General features: G+C 36.6%; 2 protein-coding genes across 3 annotated transcripts in view; one reads left to right on the forward strand and one right to left on the reverse strand.

Annotated features, from left to right (window-relative positions):
* SLC39A6 (solute carrier family 39 member 6) overlaps positions 1-27,315 on the reverse strand; it is a 91,528-nt gene that overhangs the window by 38,035 nt on the left and 26,178 nt on the right. The window lies entirely within an intron of this gene.
* Positions 1-27,315, forward strand: part of ELP2 (elongator acetyltransferase complex subunit 2) — a 55,718-nt gene that overhangs the window by 12,236 nt on the left and 16,167 nt on the right. For both annotated transcript variants that reach the window (XR_012121198.1, XM_037017378.2), the window contains exons 4-17: positions 2,237-2,393; positions 2,768-2,845; positions 4,418-4,482; positions 5,274-5,340; positions 5,818-5,955; positions 7,027-7,122; positions 15,036-15,136; positions 15,337-15,468; positions 17,941-18,090; positions 19,738-19,926; positions 22,503-22,572; positions 23,100-23,195; positions 23,351-23,408; positions 24,030-24,102. Coding sequence is in view for 1 of the 2 variants with exons in the window: in XM_037017378.2 (XP_036873273.2) it covers positions 2,237-2,393; positions 2,768-2,845; positions 4,418-4,482; positions 5,274-5,340; positions 5,818-5,955; positions 7,027-7,122; positions 15,036-15,136; positions 15,337-15,468; positions 17,941-18,090; positions 19,738-19,926; positions 22,503-22,572; positions 23,100-23,195; positions 23,351-23,408; positions 24,030-24,102 (1,470 nt within the window). In the remaining variant the exon portion in view is untranslated. The remainder of the gene's footprint in view (positions 1-2,236; positions 2,394-2,767; positions 2,846-4,417; positions 4,483-5,273; positions 5,341-5,817; positions 5,956-7,026; positions 7,123-15,035; positions 15,137-15,336; positions 15,469-17,940; positions 18,091-19,737; positions 19,927-22,502; positions 22,573-23,099; positions 23,196-23,350; positions 23,409-24,029; positions 24,103-27,315) is intronic.

Raw genomic sequence — 27,315 nt, forward strand, 5'->3', positions numbered from 1 at the left:
CATGGGAATTGGAGTACTAGCTTTAAGAATTTGTTATTTATTAGCAGGCATTTGGAGGTTATTGATGTTTTCTAAACAGATGAGTATGGGTATCAAAAGATTAATCTGACAGAGGGATGCCAAATTAGAATAGGCAAAATATGAAGGGAGGGGTATAGGTGTATTTTTGAAGGAAAAATGATTTTGGCATTGACTAGCTAGTTATCAAAGGAGAAGACGTAGTGGTAGTGGAGTGAGTAATCAAAAGCACTGGGCTTGTGACTTAGAGCTCTGGGAGGAAGGTGCTTCTACAAAGGAAAACAGGCAAGTCGGAAGAAAGATGTGGAATTCAGTTGTAGATACAATCTTTGAATTGCTAGCTAGACACCCAAATTTGTCCTCAGAAAGAGAAGGCAGGCATGAACGTGGGGATTTTGAAGCCCCTAGACCTGAATGAAAGCAAAGAGGATTGCAGCAAACTCAACTTCTGTTTGGACTGATCTTGGCAGAGGAATCCAGAGAGCATTTGGAGTACTCATTTGAGATCTTGAGATGAGACTTTTCCTCAGTGCTTTTCCATACTTATCCTGTCAGTAGAGAGGACTTCAGGCTAATCAAGTATCTGATGGCAGACAGCACACTCAGAGAATGGCCAGAGGAGAGAATGTGAAGCCAAACATGGAGAGGAAAGATGGGGGAGGAAAGGCATAAAAGAGGGATGCAGGGAAAAGGGATTTAGGGTAATAGGCCACACATTAACCTTAGGGGCTTAAAGGTTCCTTTCCATATGCATTTGCATGCATGCAGGTGCTCAGCATACCTTGACTTCTGGTAAAAGGAAACAAACCCTAAACTGGTATAATGAAAGGTTTGAGTCTTTGAACAGTGAACATTATTTCTAAAAAAGCTGGTGAACTTGAGAGATTTCTTTTGAGTTTTTAAAATTCTCTGGTGGCTTACATATAGCTCTGCTTAAAGATGTAAGTATTTTCAATAGGTTTAATTTTTTAGGGAGTAACGACACAGACTTATGTTAAGAAAATGTTTACAGAAAAGTATGAAGATGTAAAAAAAATATATAAATCTTTACAGACGTAAATATTTCAGTGAATGTTTCCAGATCTCTCTAGTATGTGTGTGTATAATTATACGTAAGAGATTATGCTATACCTGAGTTTTTAAAAATGTTTTTTCAAAGTAGCTAAAGGTTAATGATTAAAGGAAGTTAGTGTACAGACCCTTATACGTAACTACTAATTACCTTATTGAATGGCAGGGTTCTGACTAATTAATTGGGAAAACAACTTAGGAGACATTTAAGGGACACCTCTATTTCTGTAGACAATTATTTAAAGAAGATAGCTCTTGAAGTGGTGGGATTTCACACATTTGGAGCTCTAAAAAATACACCTAAAATAGCAGAAATGATGCTACTGGGAATAATCTTGTATAGCAAGTAAGTAGACATGATAAACAAATGGGATTTCTCAGTTCTGTTTGCCAGTTTTCCACTTTCCGGCTGTGCTTGATTCAGGCAAGTATCGTGAGTGGATGCTAAAAGTACTTGGTAAGAGTTTGTTGAAGAATAGACTGTTTACTTATTCCCAAAGTATAATCTCACATATTACCACCAAAAAAATTTTTAATGAAAAACCTGGCCGACACTGCCTTTACTAAGATACCAAGGTTAACTTCACTAAAATGGGACAAATTGACGTTTGTGCCTCCTGATACATGACTCATTTAGGTAGTCATTATGTCAAAATATATATCCTGAGTCTATTTGTGAGGAAACATCAGATTAATCCAAAAGGAGGAACATTCCACAAAGCTGGCCTGTATTTTTAAAAAATGTCAATGTCATGGACATCTTCCCATGGTAATAAGCATATATTTATCTGTTACCCTTTTTATTGGATATAGTGTATGTCAACAATAATTTATTTAATTAGTTCTCTGTTAATAATTGTAGGTTGAGTGCAATTTTTCACTATTACAATTTGTGATGAATATCTTTCTGCATTTGTTTTTTATTATTTGTTACAGTAGTGCAGTTAACATCTCAGATTAGATTCTTAGATATGGGATTGATGTGTCAAAGGGTATGCACATTTTGTGTGCAGACAGACTTCTCAAAAGTTTGCATTCTCTTTGACTAAGGGGATCAATACCTTTAATCCTGTGATTCCAGTTAAATAAAGGTAAAACTGATAATTCCTTTTTTATCATAATGTTTTTGTCATTCTTACTGATTCAGCTTTTAAAAGCAGTCCATCTCCAAGGCCATGAAGGACCTGTTTATGCAGTGCATGCTGTTTACCAGAGGAGGGCATCAGATGTTGCACTGCAAACACTGATAGTTTCTGCATCTTCAGATTCTACTATTCGAGTCTGGTCTAAAAAGGGCTCAGAAGGTAGGTTTAGAGAAATAATCCAAAAAGTGGAATAACAGTTGTCAAATGAATGACAACTCGAAGAGTCTTGTTTTCAGTTTTTCAAGCAATTAAAAATGTTTTAATTCTAATCTAAATGTTTGTGTTTCTTACATTTTTCCAAAATACCTTATGCCAAACTGTTAGTTAAATTCCTTCTAAGCCTGTTCATATAAGACATTTTGTTCTCTGTAACCTTGTTAAAAATTGACCATGTAAACTCATATGGTCAGTGGAGGCTTAGAATTGACTTATCTCATCTGCCTGCTCACTCCCTGGGCTGTGATGATACTACCTAGTTTCTCTGGGTGGATAAGCTCAGTTAGTTATTCATGGTATTTCTTTTTATTTCTTAGTAACATGCCTTCAGACCTTGAACTTTGGAAATGGATTCACTCTGGCTCTCTGCTTATCTTTTTTGCCTAATACTGATGGTGAGTGTCCTGCTAATTATAAATTAAAAGAACAATATATTTGTATACTTCTGTATGACCAGAACCTGAAAGAAACATATTGGGTCTTAATTCTGGATCTAAGTGTTTTCATGAAGCAAGTTGAGATATGGACAAAATACAATTGTTTTTAATATTCAGATGATCTGATTATAGAACGTAAAGTTAAGGGAGGCTATTAGGAATTTTGATAGCTGTTGAAAATTTTGGTAGTTGTACAAGTCTAGAAGATAAGTCCTCTAGGTATCAACCTAGAGGTATCAACTATTTATCAAATACATTGGTGATGCATGTAGATCTAATTTGGGAAAATAAGCTAATTCTTTAGAAGGTGAAGTTCTGGGATAAGTTGAAAAAGTACTGAAGATATATCATGTGAGCATAATGACAGTTTGCCACTTAAAAGACCACTTAAAATCTCTCAACAGAAATATTTCCCCTTTGCTACAAAACCCGTCTGTACCTAGCTTTCATTATCCTCCAAAAAGATGATGGCCAGTGTGAGTAACTCAGTCTCTGCTCCCTCAGCTACCGGGAGTAAAGACTAGTGGAGAGAGGCAGGCCAGGAAGCCACTTGGAGCTGTGACTCTGGTTTCACATGATGCTTCCACTTTGTAGAACTCCCTGGGAGGAGGAACTCACACCTTTGAGTTTTGTATCTTAGAATTTAATTTCTTCTCATCTACACTGAGACCAAGTGACTGGTGTTCTGTTTTTACTTGATTTAAAATGAGGGAAATCTTTGAAAAACACACTTGGTAGGGAGTCCTTATTTTATTTTGCTCCAGAGTCATTAGGGATGTCCTTTGGTAATATGAATTAGTTTTTTTATTTGTATCTTTCATGGCTTTTAACCACATCTAATTACATGCATTTTTAAGAATTGAGGTATAATTGACATACAACATCATATTAGTTTCAGGTATACAACATAATGATTCAATATTTGTATATATTACAAAATGATCATGCTAAGTCTGGTTAGCATCCATCACCATATATAGAGTTAGAGAATTTTTTTTTTCTTATGAGAATTTTTAAGATCTACTTTCTCAGTAAATTTCAATATGCTCCTTGATTTGTTCTCTAATTGCTTAGAAAATTTTGTTTTATTATTCTAACAAAATGTAAAGTCCTTGAAATAATAAAGATACATTAAATCTTTATGCAGTAGCCATGATGCTAAACTCATAGCTCTTCCATTTAATTATTCAGTTGGGCTAACATCTTCTCATAGTAGTCTTTTGACTGACATAGTGGAAATGTTCCCAACTTGTTTTTGAACTTCTCTTTTCACTCTTCCTTCTATCATAAATGAAAGAATGGAGGAAAGGACTCTTTTATTAACAGTCATTCTTTGCCAAGTATCCATTTAATGGAATATTTTAGAGTTAATTTTATTTCTAGAGACATTTATTGAGCACTTCCAATTTATTTGTTCAGGGTGTGGGAAGTAGAAGTTAGGATTCCTTATTTAGAGCTTAGAATCCAGCATAGGTGATAATCATAACATATAATGGAATACTTAACAGTGAAGCCTCTTTTCTTCCCCAGTACCAGTGTTAGCATGTGGTGATGATGACTGCAAAATTCACTTACTTGTTCAACAAAAGGATCAGGTAATTAATGGTTTTATTAAGAGACTAGAATTATGTTGTGCTTAATTACATATCTTAACATAGACTATTTCCAGATTATAGAATTTTAGGGTGTTCCCATCTAAACCAAAGTAATTTAATAGGAGAATCTTTTTTGACCACCCTGTTAGATAGTTTTCTACTCTTTGTTTGAACACCAAGTAACTGCTGACTTGACCACCAGGTTCGGAGTTGTTAAGGAAAAACAGGTCATTAGAAGCGGGGAGGAGACAATGAAGATGGTAATGACTTTTTTTGTTTTGTTTTGTTTTTCACTTAAAGTATAACATACCTATGATGGAATACCCCCATTAGTATTTATTTGTCCTCTTGATCTTTACCTTCATTTTGAGTGGGTTAAACTAGAGGAGAGAAGTTCAGAAAGGGGAGTTGATTAACTCTAGGGTCATTTATTATTATAAAGGAGGTACTTGTTTCTTTGCATTCCACAAGTTTAAAATGGTTGTGAATGGCCAGCTACCCAACTCTTTCCAATAAGACAGCACAATGTCATATTACCCTATAAACACTGAGAATATTTAAGGTCTATAGATAATTAATATACCTATTCAGCATTGCTTAATTAGATGATTTAGATGATTATGAGATTTTTCATTCCCGAACAAGAGCTCTCTCTTACATCTTATTAGGTAGTATTCCTAGTTAAACAAACAAACACAGTAGGACTGACTGATATCCCAAATGAAATCACTGATATACATAAAAATATTAAATTCTTACATCTAGCCCAACGATTTTTGTTATCTTACTAGTTTCAGAAAATGCTTTTTCTCTGTGGACATGAGGATTGGATAAGAGGCGTGGAATGGGCTGCCTTTGGTCAGTATGAAACTTTGGTAAAGTAAATATGGTGGGGACAAGTATATGTAACTTACAAAGAAAGAAGCCTCTTATATTTTCATTAAAAAATTTTTTGTATGTAACATTTTTTATCGTCCCAATTAGAAAAAAAATACTTATCCCTTCTGTTATCTATTAATTGGGGTCGTAGAGGACGAAACAAGTTGATGTTTAATAGAGGACAGTAGCTCGCTATTCCACATGCAGACATTCTTGAGAAATTCTTTGTAGAACTTAGTAGACTATATAAAAAAATACCACATTATAACCATTTACTAACATCATATGTATATTTGTCAATATTACTAAAAATGAATATAGGCCAAACAAATAGGGTAAGGAAGCAAAGTAATTTTTTCAGGATATCTAGAAATGTGCATCTTATAGAATAGAAAGTCTTATACCTAAGTTTAATAATATAATGTTTTAAAAATAATAAAATTTGTTTTTAATTAGGTAGAGATCTTTTCCTAGCAAGTTGTTCACAAGATTGCCTGATACGAATATGGAAGCTGTATATAAAATCGACATCTTTAGAAACTCAGGATGATGACATAAAACTGAAGGAAAATACTTTTACTATAGAAAATGGAAGTGAGTAAATAAAGGAAATGTTTGACATAACAATACTTAGGTCATCTAGCTGATTAATTTGTATTTCACTACACACCCATGTGAAAGCTAGTTTTGTAGAATATCAGAGCCCTACCTGAAACTTGTACTAAGCTTTTTAAAAAAATTTTTTATGTCAGGATGAGTTATTTTTCATGTATGAAACTTATATTAGGATTTTTTAAGTTGCTGAAAATAATGTTCAGTGTTTTCTCAACAGATTAATTTGTAAAATGTTACTAAATTTGCCGTTTTAGCATAGGAAGATATACAGGAATAATGTGAAATATCCCTAGCTTTGTTGGAGGATATTCATGAGACTAAATCCCTACATTTGAGCAGTACTTGTAATTCTGATTTTCTTACTCTCTGGCATCAGTACAGTACCACTTTCATAGCAGGTCCTTAGAAATGTTGGATTTGAAGGAGCTATTTGTGCATGTGTATCTCAATTACAGAGTTAGTCCTCAGTGAGCATTATGCATCCAGGAATACTTTTTTGTTCTTACTCTTGGTTATAAAGCCTATTAGAGTTGAAATTTTGGTAACATAGGTTATGAGGAGAATCAAGTAATATTATGACCAGCAAATTATGAGTAGCTATTCCCAAATATTAAATTTCTTGTGATATTTTTTATTAATTATTTTTTGAAAGGTTATAGTACTTAATTCCTTTATTTCTGCATTTATCTTAAGTTTTTGTTTTTTTCATGGTATTTTAGGCTCTTACACTCTGATAGATGATGAGTGAGGATACCATGGAGGCTGGGCATAACTATTTTTGCTTTTTAATTATAGTGTAACAATAACTATACAGAAAATTTTAAAAATAGAAGATACTCCTTAATACTTAATTATGACAAGAAAACTTTATGTATGTTTAAGAACTTTTTCTCCTATAATTTTGAACAATTGGTGAAGTTAATCTAATTTAGAATGCATGTTCCTTTTATTGAATCTAAATTAGGTCCTGTTCTGATTCTTCTCTTTCTGGTACTTAGTTATGCATTTGAGCTCAGAGGAAAGAATATTTACTCATCGCTCTTGTTGTAGGTATTGAAATAGTATTTGCCATCAATTTGGAGACTGTGCTGGCTGGTCATGAAAACTGGGTAAATGCAGCTCATTGGCAGCCTTCATTTTACAAAGGTAGGAAGAAAAGTATACACATGTCCCTCAGTGCAGTTAAACTGCACATACAGGATTTTAAGCTGACCAAATGAAGTGGAAGATTTTCTTTTACTGTGATTAGCAATCTCAAATGCAAGACATTTCCAAGTTGGCAAGTATAATACTGCAGCCCTTTTCTGCTGGACACTGTAGTCTATTGAAAATGTATTCCTGAGAGAAAAAGTATGATTTGTGCCATGATTTGCCATAACAACATTGTTTGCTATGTTTTAGATTCCACATATAATTGAAATCCTATGGTATTTATCTTTATCTTATTTCACTTAGCACAATACCCTCTAGGTCCATCCATGCTGTTGTGAATAACAAGGTTTCATTTATTAATTAATTAATTTATTTATTTTGATTTTGGTATCATTAATCTGCAATTACATGAAGAACATTATGTTTACTAGGCTCCCCCCTCACTAGGTCCCTCCCCCCCCCATATCCCTTCACAGTCACTGTCCATCTGCGTAGTAAGATGCTGTAAAATTACTATTTGTCTTCCCTGTGTTGCACAGCCCTCCCCATGCCCCCCACACACACTATACATGCTAATTATAATGCCCTCTTTCTTTTTCCTCGCCCTTATCCCTCCCTTCCCACCCATTGTCCCCAGTCCCTTTCCCTTTGGTAACTATTAGTCCATTCTTGGGTTCTGTGATTCTGCTGCTGTTTTGTTCCTTCAGCTTTCCTTTGTTCTTATACTCCACATATGAGTGAAATCATTTGGTACTTGTCCTTCTCCACCTGGCTTATTCCACTGAGCATAATACCCTCTAGCTCCATCCATGTTGTTGCGAATGGTAGGATCTGTGTTTTTTCTTATGGCTGCGTAATATTCCATTGTGTATATCTACCTTATCTTCTTTTTCCATTCATCTACTGATGGACATTTAGGTTGCTTCCATATCTTGGCTATTGTAAACAGTGCAGCGATAAACATAGGGATGCATCTGTCTTTTTCAAACTGGAGTGCTGCATTCCTAGGGTAAATTCCTAGAAGTGGAATTCCTGGGTCAAATGGTATTTCTGTTTCTATTTTGAGCATTCTGAGGAACCTCCATACTGCTTTCCACAATGGTTGAACTAGTTTACATTCCCACCAGCAGTGTAGGAGGGTTCCCTTTTCTCCACAACCTCGCCAACATTTGTTGTTGTTTGTCTTTTCGATGATGGCGATCCTTACTGGTGTGAGGTGATATCTCATTGTGGTTTTAATTTGCATTTCTCTGATGATTAGTGATGTGGAGCATCTTTTCATGTGCCTGTTGACCATCTGGATTTCTTCTTTAGAGGACTATCTATTCAGCTCCTCTGCCCATTTTTTAATTGGATTATTTGCTTTTTGGTTGTTGAGGCGTGTGAGCTCTTTATATATTTTGGATGTCAATCCTTTATCGGATCTGTCATTTATGAATACGTTCTCCCATACTGTAGGATACCTTTTTGTTCTATTGATGGTGTCCTCTGCTGTACAGAAGCTTTTTAGCTTGATATGGCCCCACTTGTTCATTTTTGCCTTTGTTTCCCTTGCCCAGGGAGGTATGTTCATGAAGAAGTCACTCATGTTTATGTCCATGAGATTTTTGCTTATGTGTTTTTCTAAGAGTTTTATGGTTTCATGAGTTACATTCAGGTCTTTGATACATTTGGAGTTTACTTTTGTGTATGGGGTTAGACAGTGATCCAGTTTCATTCTCTTACATATAGCTGTCCAGTTTTGCCAGCACCATCTGTTGAAGAGACTGTCATTTCCCCATTGTATGTCCATGGCTCCTTTATCAAATATTAATTGGCCATATATGTTTGGGTTAATGTCTGGAGTGTCTATTCTGTTCCACTGGTCTGTGGCTCTGTTCTTGTGCCAGTACCAAATTGTCTTGATTACTGTGGCTTTGTAGTAGAGCTTGAAGTTGGGGAGCGAGATCCCCCCCACTTTATTCTTCTCAGGATTGCTTTGGCTATTTGGGGTCTTAGGCGGATCCATATGAATTTTTGAACTATGTGTTCCACTTCGTTGAAGAATGCTGTTGGTAATTTGATAGGGATTGCGTCGACTCTCTATATTGCTTTGGGCAGGATGGCCATTTTGACAATATTAATTCTTCCTAGCCAGGAGCATGGGATGAGTTTCCATTTGTTAGTGACCTCTTTAATTTCTCTTAAGAGTGTCTTGTAGTTTTCAGGGTATAGGTCTTTCACTTCCTTGGTTAGGTTTATTCCTAGGTGTTTTATTCTTTTTGATGCTATTGTGAATGGGATTGTTTTCCTGATTTCCCTTTCTATTAGTTCATTGTTAGTATATAGGAAAGCTACAGATTACTGTGTGTTAATTTTGTATCCTGCAACTTTGCTGAATTCTGGTATTAATTCTAGTAGTTTTGCAGTGGAGTCTTTAGGGTTTTTTACGTACAGTATCATGTCATCTGCAAATAGTGACAGTTTGACTTCTTCTTTACCAATCTGGATTCCTTGTATTTCTTTGTTTTGTCTGATTGCCATGGCTAGGACCTCCAGTACCACGTTGAATAACAGTGGGGAGAGTGGGCATCCCTGTCTTGTTCCTGATCTCCGAGGAAAAGGTTTCAGTCTCTCACTATTCAGTATGATGTTAGCTGTGGATTTATCATATATGGCCTTTATTATGTTGAGGTACTTGCCCTCTGTGCCCATTTTGCTGAGAGTTTTTATCATGAATGGATGTTGAATTTTGTCAAATGGTTTTCCAGCATCTATGGAGATGATCATGTGGTTTTTGTCTTTCTTTTTGTTGATGTGGTGGAGGATGTTGATGGATTTTCGAATGTTGTACCATCCTTGCTTCCCTGGGATGAATCCCACTTGGTCATGGTGTATGATCCTTTTGATATATTTTTGAATTTGGTTTGCTAATATTTTGTTGAGTATTTTTGCATCTATGTTCATCAGGGATAGTGGCCTGTAGTTTTCTTTTTTGGTGGGGTCTTTGCCTGGTTTTGGTAAAACTATTTTTTGGAAAACTTTAAGGAGAATGGGTATCATGTCTACTCTGTGTGTCTGCTAAAATTCCAAGGTAAATCCATCTGGCTCGAGGGTTTTGTTCTTGGGTAGTTTTTTGATTACCGTTTCCATTTCTTTGCTCACAATTGGTTTGTTTAACTTTTGTGTTTCTTCCTTGGTCAATCTTGGAAGGTTGTATTTTTCTAGGAAGTTGTCCATTTCTTCTAGGTTTTCCAGCTTGTTAGCATATAGGTTTTCATAGTATTCTCTAATAATTCTTTGTATTTCTGTGGGGTCCGTCATGATTTTTCCTTTCTCGTTTCTGATTCTGTTGATGTGTGTTGACTCTCTTTTTCTCTTAATAAGTCTGGCTAGAGGCTTATCTATTTTGTTTATTTTCTCGAAGAACCAACTCTTGGTTTCATAGATTTTTTTCTATTGTTCTATTCTTCTCAATTTTATTTATTTCTTCTCTGATCTTTATTATATACCTCCTTCTGCTGACCTCAGGCCTCATTTGTTCTTCTTTTTCCAATTTCGATAATTGTGACATTAGACTATTCATTTAGGATTGTTCTTCCTTCTTTAAATATGCCTGGATTGCTATATACTTTCCTCTTAAGACTGCTTTTGCTGCATCTCACAGAAGTTGGGGCTTTGTGTTGTTGTTGTTATTTGTTTTCATATATTGCTGGATCTCCAGTTTAATTTGGTCATTGATCCATTGATTATTTAGGAGCATGTTGTTAAGCCTCCATGTGTTTGTGAGCCTTTTTGCTTTCTTTGTACAATTTATTTCTAGTTTTGTACCTTTGTGGTCTGAAAAGTTGGTTGGTAGGATTTCCATCTTTTGGAGTTTACTGAGACTCTTTGTGGCCTAGTGTGTGGTCTATTCTGGAGAATGTTCCATGTGCACTTGAGAAGAATGTGTATCCTGTTGCTTTTGGGTGTAGAGTTCTATAGATGTCTATTAGGTCCATCTGTTCTGGTGTGTTGTTCAGTGCCTCTGTGTCCTTACTTATTTTCTGTCTGGTGGATCTGTCCTTTGGAGTGAGTGGTGTGTTAAAGTCTCCTAAAATAAATGCATTGCATTCTATTTCCTCCTTTAATTCTGTTAGTATTTGTTTCACATATACTGGTGCTCCTGTATTGAGTGCATATATGTTTATAGTGGTTGTATCCTCTTGTTGGACTGAGCCCTTTATCATTATGTAATGTCCTTCTTTATCTCTTGTTACTTTCTTTGTTTTGAAGTCTATTTTGTCTGATACTAGTATTGCAACACCTGCTTTTTTCTCCCTGTTGTTTGCATGAAATATCTTTCTCCATCCCTTGACTTTTATTCTGTGCATGTCTTTGGGTTTGAGGTGAGTCTCTTGTAAGCAGCATATAGATGGGTGTTGCTTTTTTATCCATTCTATTACTCTGTGTCTTTTGCTTGGTGCATTCAGTCCATTTACATTTAGGGTGATTATTGAAAGATATGTACTTATTGCCATTGCAGGGTTTACATTCGTGGTTACCAAAGGTTCAAGTTTAGCTTGTTTACTCCCTTCCTGTCTGACTTAACTCACTTATTGAACTGAACTGTTATAAACACAATCTGATGATTATTTCTTTCCCTTCTTTTTCCTCCTCCTCCCTTCTTCATATGTTGGGTGTTTTGTTCTGTGCTCTTTTTAGTAGTGCTCCCATCTAGAGCAGTCCCGCTAAGATACCTTGTAAAGGTGGTTTGTGGGAGGCTAATTCCCTCAACTTTTGCTTGTCTGGGAATTGTTTAATCCCTCCTTCATATTTAAATGATAATCGTGCTGGATACAGTATCCTTGGTTCAAGGCCCTTCTGTTTTATTGCATTAAATATATCATGCTATTCTCTCCTGGCCTGTAAGGTTTCTGTTGAGAAGTCTGATGATAGCCTGATGGGTTTTCCTTTGTAGGTGACCTTTTTTTTTCTCTCTGCCTGCCTTTAATACCCCGTCCTTGTTCTTGATCTTTGCCATTTTAATTATTATGTGTCTTGGTGTTGTCCTCTTTGGGTCCCGTCTCTCGGGAGTTCTGTGTGCCTCCGTAGTCTGAAGAACTATTTCCTCCCCCAGTTTGGGGATGTTCTCAGGAATTATTTCTTCAAAGACACTTTCTATCCCTTTTTCTCTCTCTTCTTCCTCTGGTACCCCTATAATGTGGATATTGTTCCTTTAGGATTGGTCACACAGTTCTCTTAATATTGTTTCATTCCTTTAGATCCTTTTATCTCTCTCTGCGTCAGCTTCTATGTGTTCCTATTCTCTGGTTTCTATTCCATCAGTGGCCTCTTGCATCTTATCCATTCTGTTTATAAATCCTTCCAGAGTTTGTGTCACTTCTGTAATCTTCCTCCGGACATCTGTAATCTCCTTCCGGACTTCATCCCTTAGCTCTTGCTTATTTCTCTGCAGCTCTGTCAGCATGTTTATGATTTTTATTTTGAATTCTTTTTCAGGGAGACTAGTTAGGTCTGCCTCTGCAGATCCTTTCTCAGGTGTTGTTTGAACTATCTTGGACTGGACTAAATTTTTTTGCCTTTTCATGGTGATAGCGGTGGCTGTAGGCAGGTTGCGGGTGTGTCAGCTGGGAGTAGAAAGTCCTTTCCTACTTGCTGGATGCCTTGCCCTTCTCTGCTGCCTGTGACAGTTACCCACACTCCTGGAGCAGCCACCATGTTAGTCCCCTAAGCTGCTGTGGGCGGGGTCTCCGTCAGAGCAGCATTGAGCCCTGCAGGGAGTGGCAGGCATGCCAGGTGCGCTCCTCCATGCTCGCAGTGCCCCTGTCAGGCAGCTGTGTGCCAGCAGTGGCCTTTGGGTCTGGCCCTGGCAGCTGTGCATTGGACTGGGATTCCAGTCAGCTGTTGGGAGCGCACCTGCTGCCTCTGGCTCCGCTGCAGATGTGCTCAGGGCTCTCCTGCGCAGGCCTCTACTGGGCTCCTCTGGCTCCACTGCCGCCAGTGCGTGCGAGCTATGCCTGGGCTGTTCCGTTGCGCTGCTGTGGGCTCGCACAAGCCTCTCCTGGTACCGTCTTGCTCCATTGGCGCACGGATCTGCTCCCAGTCCCTTCCAGCACCGCCATCCCCTTGCACGCGCTGCCACTCTCCCGCTACTGGGCCGGTGTGTCGGGGTCTGCGGTAGTTGGAGGACCGACTGGCAGGCTGCTTAGTGCCGTGAGAGGCTTCAGAGCTGCACTGCCTCCCTAGGGTTTAGGGCACCTAAGTTTACCCGGGATTCCCAGGTGCTGGCTAAGTGTCCCTGTCTCTTTAAGACTTGCAGAAAGCACTCGCTTTTCTTTTGTCTCGAGGGTGCCTGTTGTGGGGACCTCCCCACAGGTTTTGCTTTTCCGTTTCTCTAATATCCAGCACCCCGTGCACCTTGTGTCTGTGTTCTGGGTGCGGATTTCTAGAGCTGGTTGTTTAGCAGTCCTCGGCTTTCACTCCCTCCCCATTCCGACTCCTTTCTTCCTGCCGGGTTTGGGGTGGGGGAGCGTTCGGGTCCCGCCTGGCCGCGGCTTGTATCTTACCCCCTTCATGTGATGTTGAGTTCTCACAGATGTAGATGTAGCCTGGCTGTTGCACTGCGTCCACTGGTGTCTCTTTTAGGAATAGTTGTATTTATTGTATTTTCATAAATATATATGTTTTGGGGAGGAGATTTCCTCTAAACTACTCACACCGCCATCTTCCCATGATCCGCCTGGTTTCATTTATTTTTATGACTGAGTAATAGTACATTGTGTATATGTACCACATCTTTATCCATTCATCTATTGATGGACATTTTAGGTTGCTTCCATATCTTAGCCATGCTGTGATAAATATAGGACTGCATGTATCTTTTCAAATTAGTGTTTTTGTTTTCTTCATGCAAATTCACAGAAATAGAATTACTAGGTTGTATAGTATTTCTGTTTTTAGTTTTTTGAGAAGAAACTATGCTTTCCTTCGTGGCTGCACCAATTGATATTCTCACCAGTGTATGAAGGTTTCCTTTTCTCCACATTCTTGTCAACACTTGTTATTACTTGTTTTTTTTTATTTTATTAATTTTAGCCATTCTGATTGGCATGAAGTCATATTATTTCATAGTGGTTTTGATTTGCATTTTCTTGATGATTAGTGATGTTGAGCATCTTTTCATGTGTCTATTGGCCACCTCCTTCTTTGGAAAAAATGTCTATTCAGGTCCTCTGCCCAATTTTTAATCAGATTATTTGTTGTTGTTTTTGTTTGTTTGTTTTGGTATTATGTTGTATGACTCCTTTATATATTTTGGATATTAGCCCCTTATCAGATGTATAATTTCCAAATATCTTCTCCCTTTCAGTAGGTTGCCCTTTTTTTTTATTGGTGGTTTCCTTTACTCTGCAGAAGTTTTTTACTTTGATGTAGTCCATCTTGTTTATTTTTGCTTTTGTTCCCCTTGCCTGGGGAAACATCCAGAAAAAAGTTAGTAATGCTTACATTTAAGAGTTTACTACCTATGTTTTTAAAGTTATGGTTTCAAGTCTTATGTTTAGGTCTTTAATCCATTTTGAATTTATTTTTGTGTACAGTGTAAGACAGTGGTCCAGTTTCATTCTGCATATAGCTGTCTAGTTTTCCCAATACCGTTTATTGAAGAGATATCTTTACTCATTGTATATTCTTGCCTCCTTTATCATATGAGCGTGAGTTTATTTCTGGGTTCTCTATTCTGTTCCATTGATCTGTGTATCTTATTTTTGTGTCATTATATGTTAGGGTTTTGTGTTTCCATATTTTGCTATTGCACTGCTGTAGTGAATTTTCTTGCAGTATTGTGCAATGTTGTGCTTTTCTGGTTGGTAATCTGTAAGCACAATCATTGTTATCATCTAAGAGCATTAGTTTTTATTCTTCAGATGGTGTTCTACAGCAGCCAATGAGATTGTTGTCCGCCTCAATGGATAAAACCATGATTCTTTGGGCTCCAGATGAAGAGTCCGGAGTTTGGCTAGAACAGGTAATTTTGTGAATATTTAAGAAGCAGAAAATCAGGGTTAATGAACAACAGTTAAATTCCAAGTCTATTTTCCTAGAGCTACAAATGTTCGCTCTTTGTATATGTTAAATAAGCAAGAACATAACAGTCTCTGGAATCAATAGTTAATATTGTGAGAAAAGTGAGCTATGATTATGAATTGTTTTCTGTCTTTTAAATAGGTTCGAGTCGGTGAGGTAGGTGGAAATACTCTGGGATTTTATGATTGCCAATTCAATGAAGATGGCTCCATGATCATTGCTCATGCCTTCCATGGAGCATTGTACCTTTGGAAACAGAATGCAGCTAACTCAGTAAGAAAAGCTCTTTTAAATAAAGCATTTCTAATCAAATAGATTAAACACTAAATGAAACATAGATAAACACTGTTGTTTTACTTATTACACTCTACAGGAAAATAGTAAAGGCATTTAAGTTCAAATGACATCACCTCTTTCTGTAGACATTACACTGTAGTAGTACGAGGTATGAAACTTACGGTTTTCTAAGAATAAAAGTATTCATTTGTTCAACATTGTTGAAGTATTAAATGTACACATAGGTAACTTTTATACATAAGTGAACTTTATGTAAATTTCAAGCTATCCCTTTAAGCTATATGAATTTTTTGATGGGAATTTTTCCTAAAATGTATAACTTTCCTGTTATTTTCTTGTTGAACAGGTACAGCTTCTCTTAGATAATTTTTGAATGAATGACTGACAAAAAGGCATTAGGAATACCTCTTATTTTGGGGTGGACCATATCAGTGTTCTCAGAGGCTATTGATATGTGTAATTCTAAAGGCCTTCCAAATATTGGGTTCTTTTAAATGTTGCTTTATAATTTTTGGTCTCTTCTCAAAGAGAGTTAATCTTCCTCTAGTCAGCCTTTCAGCATTATTCCTTATATTTTTTATTTGCTTCTGACCTGCTTCTTTGGCTTTGTTGAAATGAGGTAGCAGTATCAGTGCTAAGAGCACAGGCTTTGGAGCTAGACAGTCTGGGTTCAGATCCTGGCACCAGCACTTATTAGCTGTGTGCCCTTGAGGACATTACCAAACCTCTTTCTCAGGTTCCTCAGCTGTGAAATGTGGATAGTAATAGCACCTACTCATAGGGTTTTTATGGCGCTTAAATGAGTTAATATTTGTACAGTTTGAAAAATAGAGAGTGCCACATACTGGATACTATAGAATATATTTTAACTTAAATGAAAGAAAAAAGAACATTGAGTAAAACGTGAGTCCCTAGATTCTGAATGTGCATCTGATGACTTCCTTTATAAAGTAAAAATTGATGGATTTGCATAACCTTTAGTTTGTGGGCTTTGTAATAGTCTTGTCACCTATGAGGATTTGATTTCTCAATACATGGAGTGATTTACTCTCTCTTGTATCTTCCATTTGGAGTTGGCCTTCAAGATTGTTTCTACTATGAAATGAACCAGGGGGTCATCAGCTAGGACACTTTGAAATAAAATGTATTTTAGGATAAATTTAGTTTCATTCTTAACTTGAAACTCCTTTGAGCTGTATTTCGTCTGGTCTTTGAAGGCCTTCATAGAAAAAGAGCATCAAATGAGTAAGGAGAAACTCAAACCAGAGAAAAGAATTTCACTGTACCTGTGCTTATAATTTGGCTTCAGATTTATAATTGGTACTTACCAAGTATTTAAGGTGATTTTTAAAAATAAACCTATTTTTTAGAGGAGTTTCAGGTTCATAGGAAAACTGAACAGAAAATACAGTGCGTCCCCATATGCCCCTGTTCCTCACACACACCCACAACCTCCCCCACCACAACATCCCCCATCACAGTGGTACATTTGTTACAGTCAAGTGTTTCTTAAGATAAGCAATGCTGTTTAGGACAGTTACAGTGGAAAATTGTACTGATAGTCAAAAAGTGCTGCCCTTTGTTCAGAACTTTTTGGAAACTCCCATTAGTACTAACTTTAGAATCAGTTTTTATGTCACAGAGAACATTAATAGCATTTCTTTGTCACAGCCTTTTTGCTTTTTGACCGGAGAACCATATAACTTAGCTGAATTACTGACCATTCATGAGACCATTAAATGACCCTTTAGCTATTTATAAAAATGTAATTTCCCTGTAAAGATCAGGTTTACTATCATTTGAGGATGTTCAAAAAGATGCTGTGTGGAGCAGGCATCAAGACATTTTCTATATTTCATCATGAGTACTTCTTCACATGGTTGCCAGTGCAGGCTGCCTCAGGAGATGGACCAGCTAGGTTTGATTTAGCCCCTTCCTCTACAACTTTAACTTCTTTAACTTAATAAAGTTATGAGGCACACACACAGAACCTACCAATACTCTTTATTATTTAGTTTAACAAGTAAATACTCACATAGCTTCTAGTATATGCCAGCATTATTCTGAATGCTTTATAAATATAAATTAATTTAATTCTCATAACAACCCGGTGAATTAGGTAGCTCTTTTGCAGAAATATTAATTGAGGCACAGAAAGGTTAAGTAGTGTCTGGCTCTAGGAGGCATTTAATAAATGCAGGGAAATTTCCCAAGGTTACTGCGTTACAGGACACAACACATATTTGAATGTTTAAGTTCTAACATTCTTGATTGGGAAACAGATCCTATTATTTTAAGATCCCATTTTGCTTACTTAGCTTTTCACCTTGCTTGGGGGCATCAGTCTTTCCCATTATCAGACCTGAGGGCTGAAGGCATTCCCAGACTTTATTTTGAGTGCTGGTGGTCTTTGATTATTTTGATTTGTCATGAGCACTTTCATTACAGAGAGAATGGACCCCAGAGATTGTTATTTCAGGACACTTTGAAGGTGTACAAGACCTAGTGTGGGATCCAGAAGGAGAATTTATCATCACTGTTGGTACTGACCAGACAACTCGGCTTTTTGCTCCATGGAAGAGAAAAAACCAATCACAGGTAGAATGTCTTCCTACTTAACTGATTCATCTTAAGAAACAATCCATGAACAAATGAAAAATGAGGCAATCATTAGCCATGAGGTATGTGCAAAATAAAACCATGACAAGATGCCCCCACACACCCTCTAGAATGGCTGAAGTAAAATACTATAGCAATGGTGATAAGGATGCCGAATGACTGGAACTTTTATACATTGCTAGTGGGAATTCAAAATGATATAGCTGTTCTGGAAAACAGTTTGATATTTTCTTAAAAATTTAAATGTATGTACCCTTTTTACAATACACATGGTAGATTCAGATGTTAGTTGTCAAAATGTATTCTTCAGTTCCACATAGAAGTTCTATTATACCTGTAATTTTAGGTTTAATTCTTTCAGAAACACCATCAAGTCTGTAGTAAAAGCTAATTTTTAAAGTCATACAGTGTTAAATAGTGGTTGAGTTCAGTAAACTTTTTGTTCAAGTAACTTTTCAATCTTAGCCCTCAGCTAAAAAAAAAACAAACATTAAAACTTTACCACTGGCAAACCATTGAACTGTGCTGTGTGGTAGAGAAAGTCAGTATACTAAACGTCAGTTTCTGACCAAAATTCATTGAATTGACTATGGGTCAGTCCACGTGATCTAATACAATTTGACACTGACATTACTGCTTCAGTAGCACATGATAGATTCAAATTAATAGAGTTGAGGACATTGGGAGCAACACTATAGTCAATTAGAAAGCAAGGCAAATGATTTGGGGTGGTTTTCTGTAGACCTTATGACTTAATATTGATATGGCTCCATTGTTTATTCATAATCCATTTAAAAAACGAATAAATTGGACTTCACCAAAATGTAAAATTTCTTCTTTTTGAAAGACATTGTCAGGAAAATAAGAAGTTATAAACAGGGAGAAACTATTTACAAAGCACATATCTGATAAAGGATTTATGTCTAGATTGTATAAGGAACTTTTCAGAACTCAGGAAAACAAATAATCCAGTAGAAGATGGGCAAAAGAATTGAACAGATATTTTTTTGAAGAAAATACATGGATGGAAAATAAGAGGGGGAAAACATTCCCAGCACCATTAGTCATTATGAAAATGCAAACTGAAGCTACAGTGAGTACAATTACACACCCATAAGGATGATTTAAGGTAAAAGACCGACCATACTAAGTGTTGGTGAGGAAGTGGTTAATAAACTCTCATACACTGCTGGTGGGATTGTAAAATGTACAACCACTTTGGGAAATAGTTTGCAGTTTCTTAAAAAGTTAAATATGCATCATATCATGCAACCATTTTACTCATAAGTAGTATTTACCCAGGAGAAATAGAAGTTTATGTCCATGCAATGACTTGTACACTAATATTCATGATTGCATTTTCAGTAAAAGACAAAAACTGGAAACAAATCCAATGTCTATCAGTAGGTGAATGGATCAGTAAGTCGTGGTATATCCATACAAGGGGCTAGGACTGAGCAATATAAAGGATTGAACTGTTGATAAACACAGCAACATGGGTGAATCTGCCCATGGTTGTATTTCCATGGCATAGTAAAATATTTTGCATTTGATACTTTGCTGGTTAAAAAGAATTCAGTTTTTGGACCATATGATTATTTTCACCTATGCTATGTTAATACCCAGGTGTCTTGGCATGAAATTGCAAGGCCTCAGATACATGGATATGACCTGAAATGTCTGGCGATGATTAATCGGTTTCAGTTTGTATCTGGAGCAGATGAAAAAGTGCTTCGAGTGTTTTCTGCACCGCGGAATTTTGTGGAAAATTTTTGTGCAATTACAGGCCAATCACTGAGTCATGTGCTTTGTAATGTGAGTATCTCTCTAAATGTTTTAACTCTAAATATAGTCACTTGATTTTAAATTTCAAACAGTTTTGCTTAAGTCTATAAATGGAGTACATGGGTGGAAAGGAAGTCAAATCATTTTTATCACTGGCTTACAAACTTGTGTGTGTACTGTGCCATGCAGTAATTTAAATATTAAAACCAGAAATTTTCTAACAAATTAGCCAAAGCACTGTTAAGAATTAAGATGTTATGGTATGAATACTGTGTATGATCACTGTGCTAGGTACCTCTGATAAAAAAATGATAGACAGGTTATATATTTTCAAGGAGATTACCATGTAGCTGTAGATTAGGGAGGGAGTAATGAAACTAATGTATCTGCAGTTATTAGATGAGACCAATTAATTGCTAGATCTTGTGGTGGCTGAAGTAAATTTCATAGAAGGAGGAGGTCACTGTACTGGAATAATGAGGAATTATTTAATGGGACTTCATTTGGGTTTTGAAAGGGTAAGTTTTTATGTTTATACCCTCTTTGTACAAAAGATTTGAATTACTTATAAAAATACACGTTATAAAGTATAAAGTACTTAGCTAGCTTTGAAAGAAGGGAAATAAAGTAGTAGGACAATTATATTACACAGAAGTGCACATCATAGGGTTCTTTTTATTTTTTATTAAAGTACCATTGATATACAATCATGAATGTTTCACATGAACAACATTGTGGTTTCATCATTCACCCATATTATCAAGTTGCCCCCACCCCATTGCAATCACTGTCCATCAGCATAGTAAGATGCTGTAGAGTCATTACTTGTCTTCTCTGTGATGTACTGCCTTTCCCGTGACCTACCTATATTGTGATTGCAAATTATAATGCCCCTTAATCTCCTCTCCCCCCACCCTCCCCAACCTCTCTCTCTCCTTTGGTGATCACTAGTTCCTTCTCGGTGTCTGTGAATCAGCTGCTATTTTGTTCCTTCAGTTTTGCTGTTTTTATACACTACAAATGAGTGAAGTCATTTGGTTCTTGTCTTTTTCTGCCTGGCTTATTTCACTGAGCATAATACCCTCTAGTTCCATCCATGTTTTTGCAAATGGTAGGATTTCTTTTCTTTTCACATCACAGCATTCTTTACTGTAGTTAAGAGTTGGGTCACAAATTTGGTTCTGAGATTGAAAAGGCGAAGTATACTTGTGATAAGCAAAAGGAAGGAGAGGGCAGTGGGGGTGCCCTTGCTGTTCCAATGAAGAGTATATAATAGAAAATAGAGGGGAGGGAGGAAGTCAAAGCAGGAGGACCTTGGGAGGGAGGGACATTTTAAACTATGGGGTACTATTGGAGGCCCTGAAGAAAGATAGCAATGAAAAGCATTTTGGGATGAAGAGTTATGTGGAGAGGATGTATTTGAGCCCAGAGACTCTGAAGACTGGGAAACTAGCAGTCTGGGTAAGACTGGAGAAGTAAGTGGGAATCATTTGAAATGAAGTGTCCATGTAAATTTCCCAGAGTGTGTGTATACTGAGCAGCTAATGCCACAGGCTTTCTTGATTACATGAAGATGGAAGATTCTGCTCTGCTTGTTTCTAATTGTAATGGGTAGCGGGAACTAGATCAAAAGGAATTCTTGGTTTTATATAGAGCTGTATAGATGGAGGGACAGTAAGTTGCAGGATCTCTCAGTTCTGGGGATTGAAATGTGGATTCCATGAGATTCCATGAGAGGCTAAGTCCCAGTTAAATACTAAATTCATTGTGTCCTAAGACACAGGAATCCTGTAAACTGGAAAGCCTCCTGGGGTGTTTTGGGTGTTGTTTTCATACTGAATAATGGGTTAGGTATGTAAGAGTGCTTCTTATTACTCTTTTCCATGCTGTTTTATTTTACTTTACTGTTTTCTGAGATAATGTGTTCTCTTATTTCCTGGGTAGCTGTTGCTGATATATTCTCATTGTTCATATTTGTATCAAGTTCCAGCCCTTATGTTAAAGTCTAGATTGTAAGAAACACTCTTAGCACATGTGCCAGTTTTGATCATTAGCATATATAGTTTCATATGAGCTAATTGACCAATTGCAGAGTAAGCAGAATATTGGCACTTCAAGTGGCACTATTAAGAAATTTTTTAAAATACTCAATTATTTAAATAAGCTTAATGAAAAATCTGTGTCTTCCTGGGAAACATAGGTGTTCTCATGAGCATCATCAGGGAAGTGCCAGTGAGACTCTCTTGGAAGTAGAGCTCTGGGCCTTCCATTTTTAGCCCATCTTTGCTAGAAGCCGGCCCAGTGCATTCCTTATCAGACCCTGCAACCCACTGAGCTGTTAGGATTTGGTGAGTTCAGGGATGAAAGGATGTCTTACTTCATAGACTGGGTAAATGATGGTTGGGGGTTAACTGCAGCCTGACTCTTGGAGAGTGATTGCTTAAGTTGCAGCTGTTGGTTCAGAAATAGAAGTGTGGGCAGAAATCCCACTTTAAAGGGTGTCTTTAAACTGCTCTTCAGCATTTATGGGCATGGTTTTTTTTTGTAGTGACTGTGGTAACAGTAACTTTTAGTGTCTAAAACATTTATCATACTTTTTATTCTAGCAAGATGGTGATCTTCCAGAAGGAGCTACTGTCCCTGCTTTGGGATTATCAAATAAAGCTGTTTTTCAGGGTAAGGCTTTAGTCTCCAAAATTATTGGACCTAGAGTGGTACTCAAAAACTAGTCACACACTTGTATAACATGTGCCTTATATTCATTACAGCTGATATTTTTTAAGAAATCATAATACATGCATCTGTCTTCTCCATCAAATATTTCATGATAAGTATTCTGTGTATACATGCGGACTCTGAAAAAGGTGCAGCTTTCCCAAGTGTGTTTCATGGAGCATCACATTCACAGATGCTAATATGGGTAGCCTGAAGAATCTGTTCCATAGTTTAAAAGGTTTGGGAAGTGTCAAGTCAAAGAGAAAGGAAGGAGTCTTTATGGAATTGATTAGTGCTCCACGGAGCACATTTGGAAAATACTGGAGTAGTGGAAATACCCTTGGCTTTGGAATCATGTGGATATAGCCTTGTATATACCTCACTGAGATACTACTACTTGCTAACTGGTGGCCTTAATACTGGAACATTTGTGGGAGAATAAAGATAGTGGGTATATTCATGAAGTTGATGTATTTCTTTTAAATTAGAAGACATAGCTTCTCAGCCTTCTGATGAAGAGGATCTGTTAACTAGTACTGGTTTTGAGTACCAACAGGTGGCCTTTCAACCCTCCACACTTACTGGTAAGAAATGGCAAAAAAAAAAAAAATTTGGTCAGATCATTAGTACATATAGTATGGTGTCTGTCACTGCTGACCTAAAAAAGTGCTATAAAATTCACTTTTTTGTTTGTATGAAAATAGAAAAAAATAATTGCAATTCTATAAATTTGTTGTAGAACCTCCCACTGAGGATCGTCTTCTGCAGAATACTTTGTGGCCTGAAGTTCAAAAACTGTAAGTTGAAGTGTACTTATTAGCTCTTTGGTCTGCTTCTGTAAGAACTTATGATTTTTTTCCTCCCCACAATTTGATTTTCTCCTTTGCTTTCCTGTTTCCTCCTGATTTTTTTCCTCCTGCTCTAAGATCTTATAGTGGCCTTTATTAGGGGGTCAAACATATAGATTTTTATATTACTATGCATTATATTTACTAGGTTTGTTTACTGATCTTAATTTTTAAAATAGAGAGGCATAGTTTATTTTTTTTCCCTCTTTTTGAAAAGACTTTAAGATTTGTTTTCTGGTTCTCCCATACACTGATCCCCTATCCCCACCTCTCGTGGTTCCCCATCAAAACCTTTCCATGGTTTATTGTTTATTATACTGGCTGGCTGGGAGTGAAACTTGTATTTTAATCTAATTGTTTGAATAAGTTGTATTACTTCTAGGAAGCTAGCATTTTTCTCCAGTCTCTTTTTTTTGCCAAATGTTTGAACAGAAATGTAATGTTCTCAAAAGAATTGTATGTTAGCTGGAAAAATTGATGTTATCTTTTTATGTTTAAAAATTTTGCAGCATGAGAATTAAGTACATTTACAAATACGGGTGTCATGCATTTTCTCTTTTTAAATTTTAGATATGGGCATGGTTATGAAATATTTTGTGTTGCTTGTAGCAATTCAAAGACTCTGCTTGCCTCAGCTTGTAAGGTAGGGAATTAAATTTTTTTATTCTACTTGGTTTCAGGTTATTTGAATCATCAGGCTCTTGCAGGTGTGGGAGTGATACAGGCAGAATGTTGTAGGAGAGGCCACTGGTGCCTGCTTTTTCTGAATCTTGTTTTCTCAATCTCTTTTCTGTCCTTTGAAAAGCTTGCAGTTGCATTTTAAAGCTAGTTCAGCTGTACATTTTTGTTTTTAAATACTCAGTTTGAGCTGACTTATGCCTCTCCTCAAAAATTATTCAATTAGTTATCTTAAAATGAGACCTTAAAATGTGTTGAGTAAATTTTAAGTAATTGGAGTCCTGGGGAAACTCAGAGCACACTTCTGACTGTTTTCTCAGACACTCTTGGTCCCTTGGTCTGTGCTGGGTGAGGCAGGGTCGTGACTGGCTTGACTAGAACAGTGTGCTTCAAATATGTGCCTGGGAGAGTGATCTTGACCTCACTATTCCATATTTACTCATATTCTGTGGAATGAAATTACATTTATGGAGGATTGTCTGAAGGGTCTGAGACCCACACATTCCTGTAAATTTTCCAAAATGTATTTACCTAAGCATGATGATAAAAGCTACCTATCTGAATGAACCCCTCTGTCCCTGATTTTGCTGAGGCTTCTTATCACTGGCCTCTGTTGGGAGGCATCATAAAAATATTGCTGTGTCCCTCTGCCCCACTCCCTTTTCCTGTCCTCTCTGTGAGAATAGTACTGAGAGTACTTCTGTTACAGGGCCTGTGTGAAGAACAGGGCTTCATAGCAGGAATAGCTGAGCTTCTGCTGAGCAGCTAATTTGTTTTTAGCTTTGGGCACTGTCAGTCATACAATTATTTTTTCCTTTCTAAGTTGGCTCACTTGTAGCAAGTAAGTGCAATTTCCTTTTTTGTTTGTATATTTTTTCTGTGTGTTACATTTTTTAATAATATAAAAATAGTATTTTGTATTTTAATAATGTGGCTTGGGAAGTTTAAATCTGATGGTTTATCTAAACTCCCCTACCCAGAAGAAGGGTAGATGATGCATGGAAACTTCCAGTAACTTTTTCTTCTAAGCACCAGTTCCTTGAATGGAGGATGCCACCACACATTTGGTATTAATTGGTAATGCAAATGATAATGTGCATCTTTCTTCTAAATTATTGTTTTTAACAGCTTTATTTAGGTATCTTAGCATACTGTAAGTTGCATGTTGAAAATAAACAATTTGATAAGTTTTGGCTTGCTTTTTACCTGTGTGTATTTATAAGCACAATCAAGATAATGAACATATCCATCAATCCTCAGAATTTCCTCTGTCCCTTGGTAATTCCTCCTTACCCTGTCCTGCCTCCATTACTAGGAAACCATTAATATGCTTTTTGTCCTGATGGAATACTTTGAATTTTTTGTAATTTTATGTAAGTGGAATCTTACAATATGCTCTTATTTTTCTGCCTGGCTTCTTTCATTCAGCATAATTTGGGATTCGTCCATGTTGTTTAGTTTTGTTTTTTTTTTTTTGCTGAGTTTTCCCTTTTACAGATATCGCAGTTTGTTGATCCATTCACTTATTAATGGGCATTCCAGTTATTTCCAGTTTTGGCTCTTACCAGTAAGGCAGTTTTGAATATTTGTATATAGTCCTTGCATGGATATATGCTGTCATTTCTCTTGAGTAAAGGTCTATGTGTGGAATTGCTAGATGATATGGTAGATGTATATTTAAATTTTTAAGACACTGCCAAACTATTTTCCAGAGTGGTTGTACCATCTTACAATCCCATCAGCTGTGTATCAGAGTTCTAGTTGCTTTATACCCTCACGAACAGTTGGTATGGTCAGTCTTTTTAGCCATTCTAATAGGTATGTAATATTTCATTGCGGTTGTAATTGGTATTTCTCTAACGACTAATGATGCCGAACATCTTTTCGTGTGCTTATTTTCTTTCTGTATCTTCTTTGATGAAATCTGTTCAGATCTTTTGTCCATTTCTTTATTGCAGTGTTTTCTTATTACTAAATTTTGAAAAAGTTATTTCCACTAGATATAACTAGCAGATACATGCCATGTAGGTAATTACAATTCCTGCTTTGCAAAGAGTTTTTATCAGGAATAGATGTTGCAGTGTGTTACTAAAATTTTCCTCATCAATTGATGTGATCATACGGTTTTCCCTTTTTAATTTATTAATATGGTGAATTACACCAATCAATTTTTCAAATGATAATCCAGCTTTGCATTTGTGGAACCAAATCTCCCTGCTTAGGATATATTATCTTTTTGTATAATGTTGGATTGAATTTGCTTTATGTTTTGTTTAAAACTTTTATATATAGTACATGAAACATTTTGCTGTGTAGTTTTCTTATAATGGCTTCATCTGGTTTTGGTATCAGTAATGCTAGACTCATAGAAGCATTTCTTCTATAATTTCTTTTTTTAATGTTTGGTAGAGTTCCCTAGTGAAGCCTCTGATACTGAAGTATTCTTTGTTGGAAGGTTTTTAACTACAAATATAATTTCTTTAATACATACAGGACTATTTAGGTTATCCAGCTTTTCTTGAGTATGCTTTGGTATTTGTATCTATCAGAAAATTTGACCCTATTCCTGAGTTGTCAGATTTATTGGCATAAAGTTATTCATCATATTCCTTTATGATCCTTTTAATATCTGAGAAAACTCTGGTGATAACACTTATTTTTGCTACTAGCAATTTCAGCCTTCTATCTCAGACCTTATTTTATTTTGATGAGGGGAAGCATTATGGGATTTATGCAGGATTTTAATTATTTTATTTTATTTTATTGATTTTTTATTGTATTATCATTAATGTACAAATACATGAGCAACATTATGGTTACTAGACTCCCCCCTTTATTGACTCCCCACCACATACCCCATTACAGTCTCTGTCCATCAGCATAGTAAGATGCTATAGAATCACTACTTGTCTTCTATGTGTTGTACTGCCTTCTCTGTGCCCCACAACCCTACATTATGTGTGATAATCGTAATGCCCCCTTTCCCCCCCACCCCCTTCCTTCCTTTCCCACCCATCCTCCCCAGTCCCTTTCCCTTTGGTAACTGTTAGTCCATTCTTGGGTTCTGTGAGTGTGCTGCTGTTTTGCTCCTTCAGTTTTTTCTTTGTTCTTATACTCCACAGATGAGTGAAATCATTTGATACTTGTATTTCTCTGCCTGGGTTATTTCACTGAGCAT

This window comes from Manis javanica, chromosome 9, assembly GCF_040802235.1.
Source record: "Manis javanica isolate MJ-LG chromosome 9, MJ_LKY, whole genome shotgun sequence".
Lineage (NCBI taxonomy): Eukaryota > Metazoa > Chordata > Mammalia > Pholidota > Manidae > Manis > Manis javanica.